This window comes from Psittacula echo, assembly GCF_963264785.1.
Source record: "Psittacula echo genome assembly, chromosome: 5".
Classification (NCBI taxonomy): Eukaryota; Metazoa; Chordata; class Aves; order Psittaciformes; family Psittacidae; genus Psittacula; species Psittacula echo.
This window is the reverse complement of record NC_137739.1, coordinates 31,985,802-32,002,936: the sequence shown is the minus strand read 5'-3', so window position 1 is coordinate 32,002,936 and position 17,135 is coordinate 31,985,802. Positions and strand designations below refer to the sequence as shown.

General features: G+C 37.2%; 1 protein-coding gene across 1 annotated transcript in view; it reads right to left on the bottom strand.

Moving 5' to 3' along the window:
• Window positions 1–4,520: 4,520 nt before the first annotated feature.
• The window catches only part of TRIM66 (tripartite motif containing 66), a gene marked incomplete at both ends in the record, with an annotated part of 49,690 nt that continues 37,075 nt past the window's right edge, over window positions 4,521–17,135 (bottom strand). The window contains 9 exons of the mRNA XM_080619199.1: window positions 4,521–4,790; window positions 5,398–5,550; window positions 6,748–6,822; window positions 8,368–8,491; window positions 10,025–10,332; window positions 11,090–11,264; window positions 11,980–12,040; window positions 15,228–15,456; window positions 15,684–15,956. Coding sequence (XP_080475325.1) covers window positions 4,521–4,790; window positions 5,398–5,550; window positions 6,748–6,822; window positions 8,368–8,491; window positions 10,025–10,332; window positions 11,090–11,264; window positions 11,980–12,040; window positions 15,228–15,456; window positions 15,684–15,956 — 1,668 coding nt within the window. The remainder of the gene's footprint in view (window positions 4,791–5,397; window positions 5,551–6,747; window positions 6,823–8,367; window positions 8,492–10,024; window positions 10,333–11,089; window positions 11,265–11,979; window positions 12,041–15,227; window positions 15,457–15,683; window positions 15,957–17,135) is intronic.

The window sequence follows — 17,135 nt, the reverse complement described above, 5'->3', positions numbered from 1 at the left end:
AAATAGTAACTTACAAACTAACATCCACAGCACAACCATAAATCAGTGTTGTTGCTTCCATAAAACTGGTAAGAATCTCAAGCACTCTCCAAAAGCAGTAAAATACTCCCTGACCTTCAGACACTACCCTATTTGCTCTTGCAAAAACACTTGCATGTCTTATCTTCTTAATCTAAAAAGGACTTTTCTACAGTGAGGATATACTGTGAGATAAAATTTATAGGGAATCTGCTACAAATTACATCCTATGCAGGAAGAAGTTATTTGAAAAGTGTCTTTCAAGAACCTCTTTTCAGACACTGGGAATGAAAATGGAGAAAGGGAAGCTGAATACTTGACAACAGGCTTGAATATTGCGATTTCTCAACTTCACAGTAAGTATTCCCACCTTTTCACAACAAAGCCACCCAAATACCATATTCCTACTGTTATATATCCTAATTTAAACTTCTACAAAAGTCCACTTAATAGACTAAATGCTACCAATCTACTAAATGCTCTCATGAAAACACACATAACTACATATTAATTAGCCCACTACTACTGGCTATCTTTATTTTCCCTCAGATTATCTTGTTGATATCTAATTAAAAGTCAGAGAAGCTCAGCTGGTATTTAACTTTGAAGTCTATTGCCTGTATTTTGCACTTGAAGGATTTGCATGCCTAGTTGTTTTTCTACGTTTTCCTGCTTATACAATAAAAAGTTGTCTTCATCTACAAATTCTCTCTTAATTATGTCTGAAGAGCAGCTCAGTTATAACCCTGAAATAAGGATCCCTTACCTCTCAAGCCAGTAGGCTTCCAGGTCAGAAAGTTGCTGCTGATAGTTTTATATTCACATAAACCAAACCGAGAGGAACCATCAAAGATAGAAAAAAATTTGTAATGTCTGCTTGACTCTTTGCCAACAGACTATATTTGTTCTATTCTTTTGTAAATTATTCTATATTTCTCCAACTTGTAACATATTAAATTTTATAACTTTTTTTTGATTCTTTCTGATTAAATACACTGAAATAGTTTTCTCATCTCACTAGTAAGTGGTACGCTAATTAGCACCTTAATGTATACATACATTTAAGCTACAAATATTTGTTACTTGTTTCATGCCATGTTTGATTCTCACTAACTTACTCTAATTGAAAGCTAAAAAGTTAGTATATATATAAAAGTTGGTATTGAAAATTCCAGCATAAATAGAAAGCTGATCTCATGTATAACCACAGCTCTTTTTGTAATCATTCTGGTTTGCTATCAGTAGTTATCAATAATGTAGCTAATAAGTTTATTATATATTATCCATATATTAATTGAAAGCAGATGTACTAAAAAATTTCAGACAGATGTGCAAAAATATATTCCATGTATTTTATTCAGCAAAACACATTACATATATAAACATGCAGTCATTTGATAATCTGAATGGTTAAACACCTGTTTGTATTAACTCTAATGCCATTATTTTGTAATGATACTGGAAGACCTATGTCTTTCTCTGAAATTGTAGTGGAATGAAAGTGACATTTGTAGCTGTCATTTCTTCTTCAACAGACCTATTACTGAAGTGTAATGAATCTCCTTTCCAACTGCTTATGCTCAAAGAGGATTTTCCCCTTCTACATTCCCATTACTAAAAATAAAAAGAAAAATTGTGCCTTTGGTTGCATTTGCAGGACCCTAGTGCATTTGCTGGGGTTTCCACAGTCTTCCTAGCATTTGTTTCTGCTATACTTACTTCCAGCGCAAAACTTCAGGGGTTCCTCCTTGCTTCCTTTCCTATACATTCTGGATTGTGAAACAGGCTGTGTGACAGAAGGAAAAATAACCACATAACCTGTTATTTCTCTTTTGGGCCACGTGATCTGATAGATTTTAGAAGAGACCCTTCCTTTCGTATCTGTCAGTGCCGTTATCAGTGTGCAATTGGACTTCAGCAGAGTAAATGACCCAAGAATTTACAGGCCCTTGTGGTATGGTGTTCAGCAGCAGGAACATCACAAGCCAGCAATTTTAAGGCAACATTTAAGATGAATAATGTTGTTCTTCCGACATGCAACATATTGCGAAGTTGCTAACCTACAGATTTGTGTATGAAAGTATGTATGAGTTAAGTTTTTGTTCTGCTCACCAACAACATGAAGATAAAAATATTTTTAACTGTTGCTACATCTTAGAGAAGTAACCAAAACCAAAGTTAGCCTTAAGAGTACTCACTTAAGAGTCCTGCCAGCACACATTCCAAAAGGTATCTTATATATGATGACAAACTTCTATTTTAAATAAAGGTATAATATACCCTGGATACATTTTATTAAAACAGGTGGTCTCCAAAACTAATGGTACAGTTAAACTTACAGCCTTTAAGAAAGAGAATCAGGCTCTTGTTAACTCTGCTCTTCCAGGAAAAAAGGAAATCATCAATAGCCTCTCCCATTTCTACCTCTGTCCCTCGATGAAAGCTATAGAGCATATCATTTTTTGTGCTATTAATGGTAAAAGATGTGTTGTTAGCGGAGGAGTTAATTACCAACTGAGAAAAGGTGATACCTGTAGCACAGATAAGGGTGATTAATTCAGTTACAAACCTGCACTCATTTCCCTGTGCCAAGACACTTCCTGTTTTGAGAATATGAGTTTGACAGAAAGCAAACACATAGGAATTCACATACAGAAAATGTGAAGGTTGTTCCTTCATCTCACAGTTTCCAGTCAGCTTATTATATCCAGATTTTCATTTCTTCAAAGACAAGAAAACATTAGCTCACTCGAAAGTTAATGGCAAACAGTAAGCCACAGAGATAGTAGAATATAACATTCACATCTTATTATTTCATATATAAACCTTTACTTTAAAGTGTTATCTAAAATAACATACATGGTTACCAGACCAAATAGCCCATATAAACTATGCTGAAAATATCATCTTTACTTACAGGAACCCAATTAAAATTAACTTTAACTCTTTTGTTTGAGATCTGCAACAACCCTTCCTCTCAGAGCCACACCACAGCCCAGCTTTGCCCTCTTGGGCAGTGCTCTAAGGACAAAGATGCTCCTTAGACACACAAAGAAAGCATTGGCCACTGCTTCTGGTAGAGGTAGGAAACAGCTTGCAAACCATCATTCTCTGATTAGGTGTGATGTTTTGTTACCTATCCCACCCTGCAGGCTTTACAATTACATGCCACCATTTCTTCAAATGAGCTCTAAAATTGCTCTTCCGGCCCTTGGTGGTGTTCTGGGAATACATCGTGGAATTTAGGGGAAAAAAAGCCAAAAACAAACCAAAAACAAAACCAAACAACTTAGACATGTAAACATTATCATCATCTTCTAGCACTGTTGGTAATCACAATTACAAGAAATAAGCAAAGAGAAAATCAGGAATATATGATGTTAGTTTATAGGCACTTCTATAACCATGTAATTTGCTTCATAGTGAATTTACTGAATTCCAATATCTGCTTTAAAGAAAACCAGCTGGCTTGGGTTATATAAAAATGCTACCTTTGAGACCCAAGAAATCCCACACTGCTCTACTGAGCACGAATTAGATACTGGAAGAATCATTCCTTGTAAACAGAGAATCCGGTATGTGCTCAGAAACAGTTCACACAAAGCCCTAGTATTAGACTTGTTATTTTGTGATTTAATGAAAATGATCTGCTTCAAAAGAAATAGCTAATCAGATAATTACCTTAGACTGTATGCCGTAGGCCTTGAGCAGTCAAGCTCCCAGAAAAATCATTGAGTAAGAAACATACTGTTTTTATGACTATACATTGTATTTATCACAAAACATGACCAACATTCACACTGAGGTTGCAAAATTATTACATGGTTACCTGTGCTCTATAAAATAGAGATGTCATGCTGAACAGATCACAAAACTGTTCTGCAGTATTAGATATTATCAGCATGTTACTTTTATTATTAATCATCATTACCTATCACCAAAATATTAGTACTTCAGTGTAAACACTGCAAAACATATACATGATTTAACAGATTAAATATTGACAGACTCAAACACTTTGGATCTGTTGTCTATTCACAAAATCTAGATATAAGGCATATGGTCAGCAGATTAGGAGAGTTTAAATAAACAGCCCGAATGCTTTGCTTTCCTCCCACACACCTGAACTCTGTAAGTTATGCTGCTGGATTCCTCATAGCAAATCTTGTATCTTGAGGAGGTCATACCTGAGGAAGGCTGCTGGCTGGCTGAAACATCATTCTTTTATTTTTTTCACTTTCCTGTGTACAAAGGAAACCAACAGTGAATAGCTAGAGGGCTTAGTCTTTTTAAAAATCTCGACAGAGTTTTCTGCTAGGAATGTAATTGTGTGGCCTGAGAGACTTGATTTTTTCATGCTCACACATTTATACACAACTGACACTTTATTTCACTCAGAAGATCTTGACATAAAATTGTAGAACTGATCACGTCTGTGATAGAAGCTTGACAGTTTTCCACACAGCCCTGTCAAAACTTCCCATCAGTAGCTGTAAACAGAATTAGCAGGGTGGCCACTTAGCAACCAAATGCTTTTGCTTTTGCAACCTTACAGCATGGCGCCGTCTCCTTTTAGGCTGAATGCACTCCTGTCCATATGATGGCAACTGAAAATCTTGGGGTGGCGTTTTGCTATTCTGGCTCCCCACCTCTTCAGAATCAGAGTCTTCTTGTTGCACTGAAGGAAAATGTCTGTCTGGATAAACCTCCTTTAGTTTGCCCTCAAAGAATACATTCAGGCATCGTCCAGCCTCAGCAACCTCTGAATCTGGCTGCAAGAGAATGAATAACCATTCAGTGTCACCACATACAGAAATCATCAAAGATGAAAACCAAATAACTAACCTACCTTAATGTCTTGCCTTTGTTGTGTCTGCTGCATCTCCATTAGCCTCCTGTGCACTTTCTACAACCCATTAGTCCCACTGCATTTACAATGTAAGTAAAACCCAGATGCTGCTATTAAGGAACACATTTCTTCTCCTCTAAGAAGAAAAGAGATGTGCAGTGAACTAGAAAAAAATAGCAGTCACCATTGCATAGAAATTCCTATGCACCTGAATTTTCCCTAGCTATTTTCCTGGCTGTGGCTGGCTTTTCACAGCAAATGCAGCACCATTCCAAATAGTTGTCTGCTAAGATGTCTCTCTCTAATTTTAGATCCATATGCATCTCAAGTTCTCAGGTCCGTATATATCTCCATTTCTGTCATTAAAAACAAAAATTTAGATCATTTCCAAAGAATAAAACTGATTACTATTACTATTTATCCTAAGCCCATATCTGATGTCAATGGAACCAATAATTACAACACCATGACAGCTTGAAAGAGCAACCCTCTGGTTTATGTGCCCCCATCCGTGCATATTAGAAACCTACATAATTGAACTTTGCACAGTTCCAAAACATGAGACGCACGTCAGTCACAAGTTCCTCAGGTGCAGAATAGTGGGACTTGTCCTTTTTTTGCAGCTTGTTTCGTATGACTGACAAATCCATTGGCCTTTTTATGATCTGGTAATAATGCCGAGCCTGCAATGAGAATAAAACACAGTTACGTAACCTTTTTAATTAAAACGTTTCCTCTCCAGTCACTCCTATACAAATTTGGATGAAACTGCAGAGGATTCCTTGCATCAAGGAAGAGAGATCTAGTTTTTCAGTGCCTATACTTGCACATCATCTTCCTGGGTGGTTTTTGGTTTGATTAAAAACATATTTTCTTGCAAGATTGATCTTGAATATTGCACACTTCAGTGACTACTCTATTTAACTATTCTATGAATATAGCACACTTCAGTGACTACTCTATTTGCACTTTCTAAAGTTTATCTCCAGATATAAATGTATAAATTTAACCATAGTCAATAATATATGTAACATTGACAATTAGCTAACATTTCCCCCAAGCAGTTATAAAAATAATGTGCTGAGATACTGGCAGTTGATATGGTGGGAAGTAGTCTGCCAAGAGTGATTAAAAATATGCTACTATGCACTCTTTTTAAAGTTCAATGATAGTCTTCTTCAATGGGCACAAGCTACCAGGATATCCCACTCCTTAAATATTTCTATGTCAAAACCTACTTTTTAGGTAATGTGTTCCATAATTTCATTGCAAGCTATATTAGGTGGAATGTTTTTTATGTTGTTATTTGGACTATTCCTTCACATAAACCTTTTTTTCCCCTCTCATTTTCCTGTTTCAACTTGTTTCACATTGTGCTCTATTATTACAATAGTATGAATCTACACTTTCCTTAAAATAGCCGGTTAATATTGTAAATGTTGAGTACATGGATAAAACAGCAGTCTTTCCCTGAACACAATCACATTACCAACTTTGTGCAAAATACCAGGAAAAAGAGAGTCCAGATTTATTTCTAAAGCAGACCTCTCTTACGACAGTGCAACATTCTCCATGTATGCAGCAAGTCAACTTCCTTAATCAATGAGGAACCCCTCATATATCTTTAGTATATATGAGACCTACCAGCATCTTAAATTGGCAGCCAAACATGGCCTGAGAACACTGGCCAGCATTTACTTGCCTCTGACCTGGCATCTTCAGAGCACTTGCAAGAGGGAAACACCTACCCTTCCCTAGGAATCAATACTGTTCAGAAAAATAAGTTAATTAATATCTTTCAAGAAGACAAAGGAGAAACTTGAGAAGTGTGCCAGAACATCTTTTGGATTCCCTCCGTCCTATCTTTGTGTGGTACTTACCAGGGGGCTGACAGGTTCATGGAATGGGAGGCTCATACTACTGCAGAACAGAGAAAGCACCAGCTTTTCACACTTCTGTAAAAGCCAAATTTGAAATGTTTTTTAATCCAAACCAAGTGAGTTTCATTCTTGCCTTTAGTTAATCAACCATTATAACAAGAAGGGGAGTTTTCGTGCCATCTGTGCATTTCTGATGCAAAGTGGCACACTTCATTCTAACCTGCGGGACATTTTGCCTCATAGCATTTTTATGGATTTTAAAGTGAGGATAGTCAAGAAATGCCAGAAATTCAACATGTAAATTTTTTTTTTTGCATGTAAATATCCTAGAAACTTTTGGGAATTCAGCACTATCGCTATTTTGTTCCCGCACTCCAGAGCTGTCCCTTGGCTCTTGACTAGAAGAACAGCAGCAAGTGTGGGAACATTTACATAGAAAATGTTTCACACTGTTCATATCCATTTATACAAATGGATATTAAGTTATGTAGTTGGTACTAATGTATGAAAACAGTTCCATTTAACCATTGTTAGCTTGTAAAATACTACTTGTCTTAATTTTTTCCACTAATGAAAGAAAAAAAAGAAAAAAGAGCACTGCCAGTACATAAGCCATGTTTGCTCACAAGCAATGCAATTTCTAATCAGCTCCATTTTCTAAATAGAACCTCACTAATCAAGATTCAAATCTCAACTATTCCTGGCCAGTTGTACCCAGTCCAACAGAAACAGGGAACAAAACAATGTCAAGAATTTATGTCCAGCTCTTTTTGGACAGAGTACCTTAGATCTGGAAATGGCATGGATGAATTTGAGCAGTGCTGTGGCTGTGCTCATAGGCCTTTCCAAGGAGCCCAAGTGCTCTAAGAACCACTGCTGCTGTATTTATGTATGGTGTTCAGACTAGACCTGTGCCTTATTCTAAGCTTCATTTGTGCTCAACATCTGCACTCAGCTGTGTGGACTTAGCCTCCCTCTCCAGCTGTCAACAGTATGCACAGGACCTTTGTTTGGAACTTGTGGCTTCCAAGAACAAAGTTGACTTTAAGAAAGGCAATTTTTCATGGGAGGTTCAGTAGAGGAAACTGGTAATAGGGATGTAAAGAGATGAGTTTTTATCTAGACTGAGTTACCAAGGCCTAAATGCCATCTTCAAGGGGATTAATGGTGCATATGAAGACCATATGAAGATTTCAATCCAACTGGAAGTCAAAAAGTGTCTACATCACAAAATGTCATTGCAACTGGCGTAAGTAGAAGTCTGAGAAGATGCCAAGTCTTAAATGGAAAAGATCCAGTGGCAGAAAGCTAGGCAAAGGTGACTCAAGGAAGCTTGCTCTGCTGCTGAGTGTGACTTCCCTGTTCAAAGGAGAAAGGAATTCCAGATCTGCTTGCTTCATCTTTCTATAACATGTCATTCATTTTAAAATTGAACAGCAATGTCTAGGTAGAAGAGAGTGATATAGCTGAATACTAACAATGCGATTGTTGTATTTACTACTCTCTGAAACATTCAAGTAGCAACCAAGTCAAAACAGTCATCTTTGCAATGAAGAGGCAAAGCCTCGTACTGAGATGCCAAGTCCTTTTCTAAATAGTACAATATACAGTTATTCCCACCTTCTGGTCATAGTCATCAAGGCCATATTGTGTATTACTGCTGTGACTATAGCGAGTGTTTTCACAGTCATATTCTACCTCTGGCTTCATTGGATTACGGCAAAGCGTGCACACCCATTCTCCCCTGCAAAACAAGGAAACAAAAACTTCTGTCAAATTTTGTCAGAAACCTTGTCAAAAACAAACCTCAGGAATCAGTTTTTGCAAACAAGTCTCATCCTTAACTAGTATTACAATAGCAGGCAATCTGAAACCCATTGCACCAGATGTTCTTCAAAAGTTTTGAATCTATTTAGAAGTGTAAAAATTTCAGATTCTACTCATTGCACTTTTTCTAACAAAAAGACAAAATGGTGTTTGAAAACATGTACCAGCAGTGTGTGCAGCTGCATTGAGTCAAGTTCTGTTTCTTTTGAAAAATATCAAGAAAAAATAGCCAACAGTTCATAGGACAAAATCAGATACATATGAAAATTTATATAGAATCATAGAATAGTTAGGGTTGGAAAGGACTTTAAGATCATCTAGCTATATTTATTATCAATCGATATTATAATTAACATATTTATCTAAGAAATCAACATTATCAGAAAAGGTCATAATGAATGATAGCACACAGGTTCCCAAGCAAAACAAACATAAGTGTCCATGGGCATAAGTGTCCTTCCTAGTAGATCCATTTTCAGAAACCTCTTGAAGAACTTCGTGAATGCAGCAATGCAACTTCCGCAGTATCAGGGCCTGAATAGCTGTAAGTGAAGGTATATTAAAAAACTATGCATACAGAACTTTAGTTAAGGGGGTTAATTTACTTCATTGGAATTTAAATTTGCCTAGGAAGTTTATTTTAAAAGGAAAACTTAGTTTTCATATTGTTTTGAAACTAGTGGTTTAGTAATGGCTTAGCTGTTAAGAGAAAAGAGATTGGAATTCCTGCTTTTTTACTAGAAAGAAAAAACAGGCTCTCCAAACTGATCTCTTACAACATATTTTTCTCAGCTTAAGCTTGGCACGAATGAAGTAGTCTCTGGTCCCACCTGGTAACAATTTCTGACAGATTTCAGAATTATACACCACCAGTAACACAAATTATTCAGCCTCATTTTTACAGTTTGGTATGTGGACATGTACCTAACTCTAGTTCTATGTTGCGTACAATTCATCTGTGATAAGTTGCTGGGGAATGTATGTCTTAGGGAAACCAATGCCCTAAACATTTTTCCACAAAATTCCAAATAACCCTAAATTTCCCATAAAACTGGTTAGGAAACCAAATATGAACTCACTGATGGCTCTTTTCTTGTGCTAGTCACTGTACTTGCAGAGAAGAGATGAGGTCTACACCACAGACTTTACACGTGCATTAGGATTTTATTTTTCTCCAGTAAGTTGTAAGAATGCTTTAAAGCTCAGGTCTGCCATCTCTTTTTTTGTAATGGCCAGCTAACTGCAAAAAAGGCATACATGGCTGGAAACGCTTCTTGTTAGTAATTCATCTAGTTCCTAGTAAGACAATTCTTCCCTTTGCAAGAAAGGCAAGAAAGAGATGCAGTCCTTGCCATTGTGTAAAGGTGACACATACATCCCCGAGGATATATTTTGCTCCAAGGCAGTGAGCAGAAGCTGAGCACATTAGCATAATGTCATACATACTTACACTGGAAAGCTGAGCAGGGCTGGAACGTGGCAGGAGAGATGAAAGACCTTGGGGCAATGATCACAGCACAACAGCTCTCCTCCATTAAGACACACAGCACAGAAATCCTCATTTTCAATTGTGTTGACTTCTTGAGTAACTGGAGATTTTTTCGTGGTGGAGATGCCATTGCTGAGCTTCTGATCAACAGATGGAGTATCTACAGAAAGAGATTGTATCTGTCCTGCAGCCTGGGGTATGAGAAATTTTCTGTCCTCTGAGTTCTCCTCTTTGGATTTCGTTCCTTCAGGTGGACTATGTTTATTTATCTGGAAGGAAGAAAAATCTGGGATCACACAATCATAATTTTCATATATATGCATACAACAGCAGCAGTTATCTGCATACAAAATGGTTTCTCTGCAATGAACTCTACTAGAAAGGGTACTGGGGTTCAGCAGGCCCACGCTCAGCTCCATGTCTGCCACTGGCTAGCCAGGTCACCTTGGTCAAGTCATTCTCTCCACATACCACAACGTAATAGCACTGTGAGAGAGCTGTACAGATTTTATACCACAGATGATAGTGACAGGATACTTTGCAGTCTTGTTTGCAAATTTCACAGTAAACAGCTCCAAAAAAATAAGAGTATAGTCTTTTGTTCCCACCAGAAATTCCCATATCCTTCTGTGGAAAAAAATTCCCACTCAAGATTTCAGTGAAGCAATAGAATACAAAGATTTTAAGAATCTACTGTACTGTGATTTCTGGAATCTCAAATAAGCATTCAGATCAGTTTTAAGCTACTTATCCTGTATTCGTAACTAGGCAGTACAGCCAGGTTGTTTGCTAGAATATAAAAACACTACAGGTATCCAATCCCAGGAACAGACTGCTCAGAAATGGAAGTATCAGGGAGCTACACAGCAAACTAAAAGCTGCATTCCTCATTACTTCAACCCATCACAGAAGTGTCTGAGGGTAAAATGAATCAACATAAGTGTATGATAACTTTCAGAACCTGTGGGTACAAGCCAGCGGGATAAAGGGGAGAAAGCAGGTAAAACCTCAAGGAAATTCCACTACCTTTATAGTCATACTGGAAGATTGGGTCCCACATTCAATTATCAGAAGGAAATCGCCCTCCTTCTCATTGTCCTTTGGCTGGAGCTTAAACACTGGGAGCTCCCCCACTTCTGATGTACGTATTTTTAAACGTTCCAGTCGCACATAGGGGTTTTTCTGCTCCTTAGAGAAGGGTCTACAATCAAAACGATGCATGGTTAAATTCACTCATATTCCGCAAAATTCTGTTTCCTACTAATTTTCAACATTTTTCATGCACTGCTGTGTTGCTTTTCCTTTGTAACTGTGATTCTTGCCAAATGCTGAAAATCTGGATGTTTTTTCACTTTCCAATTCTTTAAGAAATGTGAATGCAATTGCTTTAAATTAATCATATGTGTAAATATATTACTAAGTTCTGTGTTAAAATTTTGCCCTGCTCCACATATTTTTCTTTTAATTATTTCAGTTTTAGTCATGCTTGATACTTTTCAGTATGGCTGGCTTCAAGCAGCAGCACAGCACATCATCAACTTTCCTTTAAAATATATTATTACAGTAGTAGCTGGAAACAATATTATAAAGTGGTTGAAAATATGTTAGTCCTGTTCCCATTATATTTTTTAGGTTTAATTTGGGCTAAACAGTTTCTAATTGTTCATGTGAGATAAGTTGGAAAGATTTATTCATTCTGGAAAATTACACAGAATAAGAGAAATACATGAACTCACCACTTCTTTTAAATTGTTATTTTCAAGTTTAAGAGAATACTTTACAACTTTCAGAATTTTTAACTACAAGGAATCTTACATTCTTTTAAGTTCTCTGCTACCATTAAGTATGACAAATTTTTTAAATACACACATAAAATTTCATGGCCAGTGCTTTTGTATAAAAAAAGACTCCGTTACCTGACATTCTGATTGCTTTTCATACCCGTATCAAAATGTTCCTTTTCACAGTTATTGGAATCTGGAACAGAAGATAAGAAAATGAATAAAATATTTACAATACCAGAATCAGATTAGGGTGGAAAGTACTTCAATATTCATGTACTTCTGTCTGGTGTTTAATATGATATCATAAGTGAATTATGGAATAATTTCATCTGTATGAATAGAAAACATGTACGCTATTTTCTATTCTGGGATACAGTCTTTGACTTTCTCTTTGCTTTTAACCACAGCTTCTATACTGAATACAAGGAGTCTTTCCAAAATATTTTGTCAAAATGGTTACATCCTCAGGGAATAATATATGTACACAGCCACGCCACATTCATCCATACACATGGAACAAGATAAGTAATCCTCTTTTCTATACAGCCTTCTCTTGAGAAAAACAAACCTACTGAGGTCTGAACTCCCAAGTCTAAAGAAGTCTCTGCAGTCTCTTGTTCCATGCTAACGAGGTTCTGGATAATTCTGGGTATTTGAAAACAGGAAGGAAGTTGTGTCTCCCATCTGGCACTGAGGAACCAATATTACTCTGTATGATTCCTTTCTATCCTCCACCATATATAACATATAAACATACAAATTGAAAACTATCTGTTATATAATCATGCAAGTAACTGTAGCTCTTGACTGATACTAGACACGAGTAAGAAAACAGCTTTGGAAAGATGGGATGGCTAAGAGAAGAAGGCCCCAGTGAATGCCCTCATAAATACCAGTCCACTGACAAATTTCATAGTAACTCTTTCTTTTGCTAGGAATCAGTTTGACTAGGCTATACTAAAAAAAAAACAAACCAAATATCATGACTATCTGGAAACAAGTGAGTGCCAGGAAAACATGCCTTTTAAAGAAAACCTAGCTTGGGTCAAAGGTACATAACCCATGGCTTGAAAACAATGCGCCTCTAAGATACTCTGCTGTTCTCAGCCACAAGAAATACAATAGAATCAAGACTGACAAGGAGAGGTGCATTTAACATCACCTGTTCAGTGTTATTCACTTAAGATTGGTGTGGAGGGGAAGGGTGGCAGCCATGGCTCTGGCAGGAATTACTAAAGGGTGACTGCACACTGAGCTGAAGGAGCTGCTCTCATTACATGCTGTCAAACCAGAGAATGTTGCAATAGTGCTGGGCTCCTAATATTAATCAACATTTCCATCAGCAACTCGGCTCATGGAAAACAGTACCTATAAAATTTGTGGAAAACACCAAACTAGAGGGATTGCAAACACTGTGGAGAATGCTTATGATTAAAAAAGAAATTATCTTAATGTATCAGAGAAGAAGAATCTCCTAAATCAGTAAGACTTAATCAAAATACCTAAGTACTAAGCTTATGAAGGATCAGATGAATGTAACCACACAGGAAAGTAACTGATTAGGGAATAGGTCTGTAGAAGGAACTATGAGTCAGCTTGGACTGTTCACTACATGACCACATAATGCTGCTGCTGCACAAAAGTCAGATGCCATCCTGCAGCATATCTCCAGCAGTGAGGAATGTAGAACACAATGAGCTGATACCCTGGCTCTGCATGACACCCCAGAGGCCTCGCCTGCAGCACTGAGTTTGTCTGTGGGCAGCACTCCTTAATTATAGAGAACCCAAAATAGTGCAACAGGAATGAGGTGGTTTTAAAAAAATCACAGCTCTGACCCATGAGAGACTGAAGCTATCAGATTTGTTTAGTCTAGGAAAGAGGAGAGGAGGAGAGGGTGTTTACACAAACCATGATTAGAAGAAAAGTGTCTGTAAGAGGGAAAATGATGACATGTACAATTTTTACCACATCTCTTGGGGCTGCGATAAGAAGTGTCTTGTTGTAAATTAAACTTAAATGTTTAGATTTTATAGTAGAAAAGAATAAGTCATTGGAGGTATATACCAGAAGCATACCAGAAGGGATTTGGCAGCACAGCGGTGCTGAAGCCAGTAAGTTCTACAGAGAGCCACCAGCAAAGATAACATTGCATTTGTAACAGAGTTCTCTCTCTCCCTGGTGCACACCACATATGGTGACTCTGTTTCCTCAGGTCTTCCCTCAATGCATGCCTTTAAACAGGATGGGAATTGCTCACTCCTGATCCTTCCTTGTGAAGAGCGTGCAGCACTGAACTCAAGTCTTTTTCACCCTCTTGCACACCAGGACCAGTGCTTTACACATTGCAGATTTGGAGCATCTGTTATATATAGTGAGATTCTGTACATTGTGGCTGCTTTCCTTGTGTAGTGTCACAAGACCCAAACCAGATACTACAAAGCTGCTTCTCTCAGAGACACTTAAGCCTGACTGAGGCACAGCTTTTTAGGGGTGCGCCTGATTCTTACAACTCACATAAATGATTGTGGCATAATTGTCATAATCTGGCATAGTACATGTAAGAGAGGACAAATACATTTCCTTGGCTCACTGAGCTAGGCCTCCTTTGTACTAATTAGAATTCTCTAAGTTAAAAAGAGGCACAGAGATAGAAATATTAATTCATCTTTTAGAGAGGAAAGCAGCCAAATATTGGCATAAGTCACAGGATAACAGCTTGATCCTGCAATCCCCTGCTTGCATGAATAGTCCCATTGACTTTTCGAGTTTGCAGGAGGGAGGCTTTCCAGTGTAGCATAAGGATGCTGGCAATTCGTCCATGAAAAGAGTAAAGTAAGGTCTAATTCTCCATTAAGGCTGGAGAAACAGGCCTTGGCTGAAGGGAATGTTCCACAGTAGACAGAACCAAGCAAAAGCACATACTGTACAATATATCAATCTAACAAAAATTTGCTATACTACTGATGTGAAGGACTTAGCAGAAAGCACATTACATTTCAGAAGTTTGGGGTTTTTTAATTAAATTTGGAATCTTCAAACCAGCTCTTCAGTAGTCATAACTGCAGGTCTCATTAACAGGAGTGCTTCTAAGAGAACTAATACTCCAGGTACTTCACACAGACAGACTAGTTTCTGGTTCATAGATGAAGGACTTTACGAATTCAAGGCATATAATTTCCATGTTTTTCCTTCACAAATGAGATCAATCATGCTTTTCCATTGGGTTAAGTACTCTGATAATATTTGAAACTTTTTGAAAAAGCATATTTATGTGTAAGTACATTAATAAGCATGCTGCTTTGCAATGCTTGCAATGCACAGCGTTAAGAAAGAAAGAAAGACCAAAACCCTAAAGGAAATAATGAAAAGCCTGGTACCTTCTTTGCTTCTAAGTTCTCTCTTTCTGGCATTCATGGGCAGGAAAGAAGTGTTACTGTGCAGTTCAGAAATAGAAGTGCATTGTTGACATTTTTTGATCGAAAGATTAATAGGTTCTTCCAGCACTTTTTGTGTAGAAAGAGTTAATTCATTAACTACATCTTGCCCAGCAGCATCCAAGTTGTTTTCTAGTGGATGATCTACAATATTGAAGTCTTCATTTTCCAGCTTCAGGGAAAAAAGAAAAAAAAAAAAAAAAAGTAAAAATCACATTTTATTGTTAGATTTCTTTCTTTCCATCTTAAAAAAAAATTAAATAAATCTGTAACTACTCTTCAAATATCACGTAAGGAAAACTTTATTTACTGAAATAGCTGCCTTTGACTGACTACAAAACCATGTGCTATCAATGAAAGTGGATTCCCTTTCAGTAGAGGAGTTTAAGTGATTCCTACCTTGCACTTAGTGCTGCCCTGGAGTGCATCACCTGGTGCATGGCCAGCAGCAGCCCCAGAGCTCAGGTCACTTGGGGCTCTGCCCAACACCAAGGTGTAACTGGGCACTGACTCTGGCGGAGTATCACAGTCACAAAGGGCTCTTGGGGATGGGCAAAGAGCTTCAGCAGCTGCAGCTTGCATATGTGGATCAGCCGAGCTAGATAACCTCATTGAAGGCAGTTCCATTTCTAAACCGTTGGAAAAGCCCACAACGCTTAAGGATGCCAAATGCTGGGAAAAGTAAAAAGAAAAAAACAAACAATATGTTAATAATCTTTTCGGCAGCAAAATGTTACTGTTCTTTCTATAATGGATGAGATAATCCATTTCAGCTATAGGTAATGAAGCAGCTGTATCATGTGTCTATTGTAATCTTATACGATTTCCAAAAGCTTTAGAGTTTCCACTACTAAAACTGAAAATTGGAAAAGGAGACACCTGGGTTACTTTTCTGTGATATACAAAAAATGTCTTTCCTTGATCAGTCCAAAGGATCCTGATTTTTAACTTCCTACAATGAACAGGAAATCTAGGCATGTAGAACACTGTACTAAATCAATTCTTGATATAAACCCTACTAACTACCGTTAAGTTGTTCCAGAAGAAATAAGATTCAGATCAGAGTTTTTATAACTTTTTTCAAAAATCATCAGATTATTTTATTCAGAAGGAAGATTCAGAAGAAATAAGATTCAGATCTGACACAGATGAAACACTTGTTACTGTTAATAATGGTGAAAAGTTTATGCTAGTTAGTGAGTCTGTCCCATTAAAACCTACGTCACTTGCGCCTTAAATATCATAGCATAAATCCAGAAATATCCTACATGTGCTAATGAGGAAAGGATGTAACATGTCTAGTTTCCAAAGAAAAGGAATTTTACCAAAGTCTCTGAAATAGTTTCAGCAACATGCATTTTCTACTGTCTCATGATTTGTCACTGTCAAAACCACAGAAATACTGCTATGCAAAACAAAACAAATCCACCCATATAGATGACTTCCTTAAGCTGCCTTATATCCAGGAATGTGCGTCTGTGCTGAAATCAGTTCTCTCCTAGTGTGTGTATGAAGCAAATATAAATAGTCTTAAGAAGTATGGAGATTTGTGTAATTTGAAAACGTAGTTTTCCATTTATTTTGTCATAGTTCATTGGTGTATCACGCTTGATAACTGACTGAATAAATCTTTTCCATTTGACTACAATACTGTAAGTAGCACTCATTGTAATATAAATCAAGATGAAAGGAATGTGTTGATTGTGTCTGAATTAGAGTTTTATTTCTTTGATGTACTTACTCTTCTGCTAGGGGCCTGTGACTTAGAGACAGGACCCATTTCCTAGATTTAATTAGTATTTCTCAACTGTTACTCCATTTTTGATTTTGATACCTTTGTCCATCTTAATC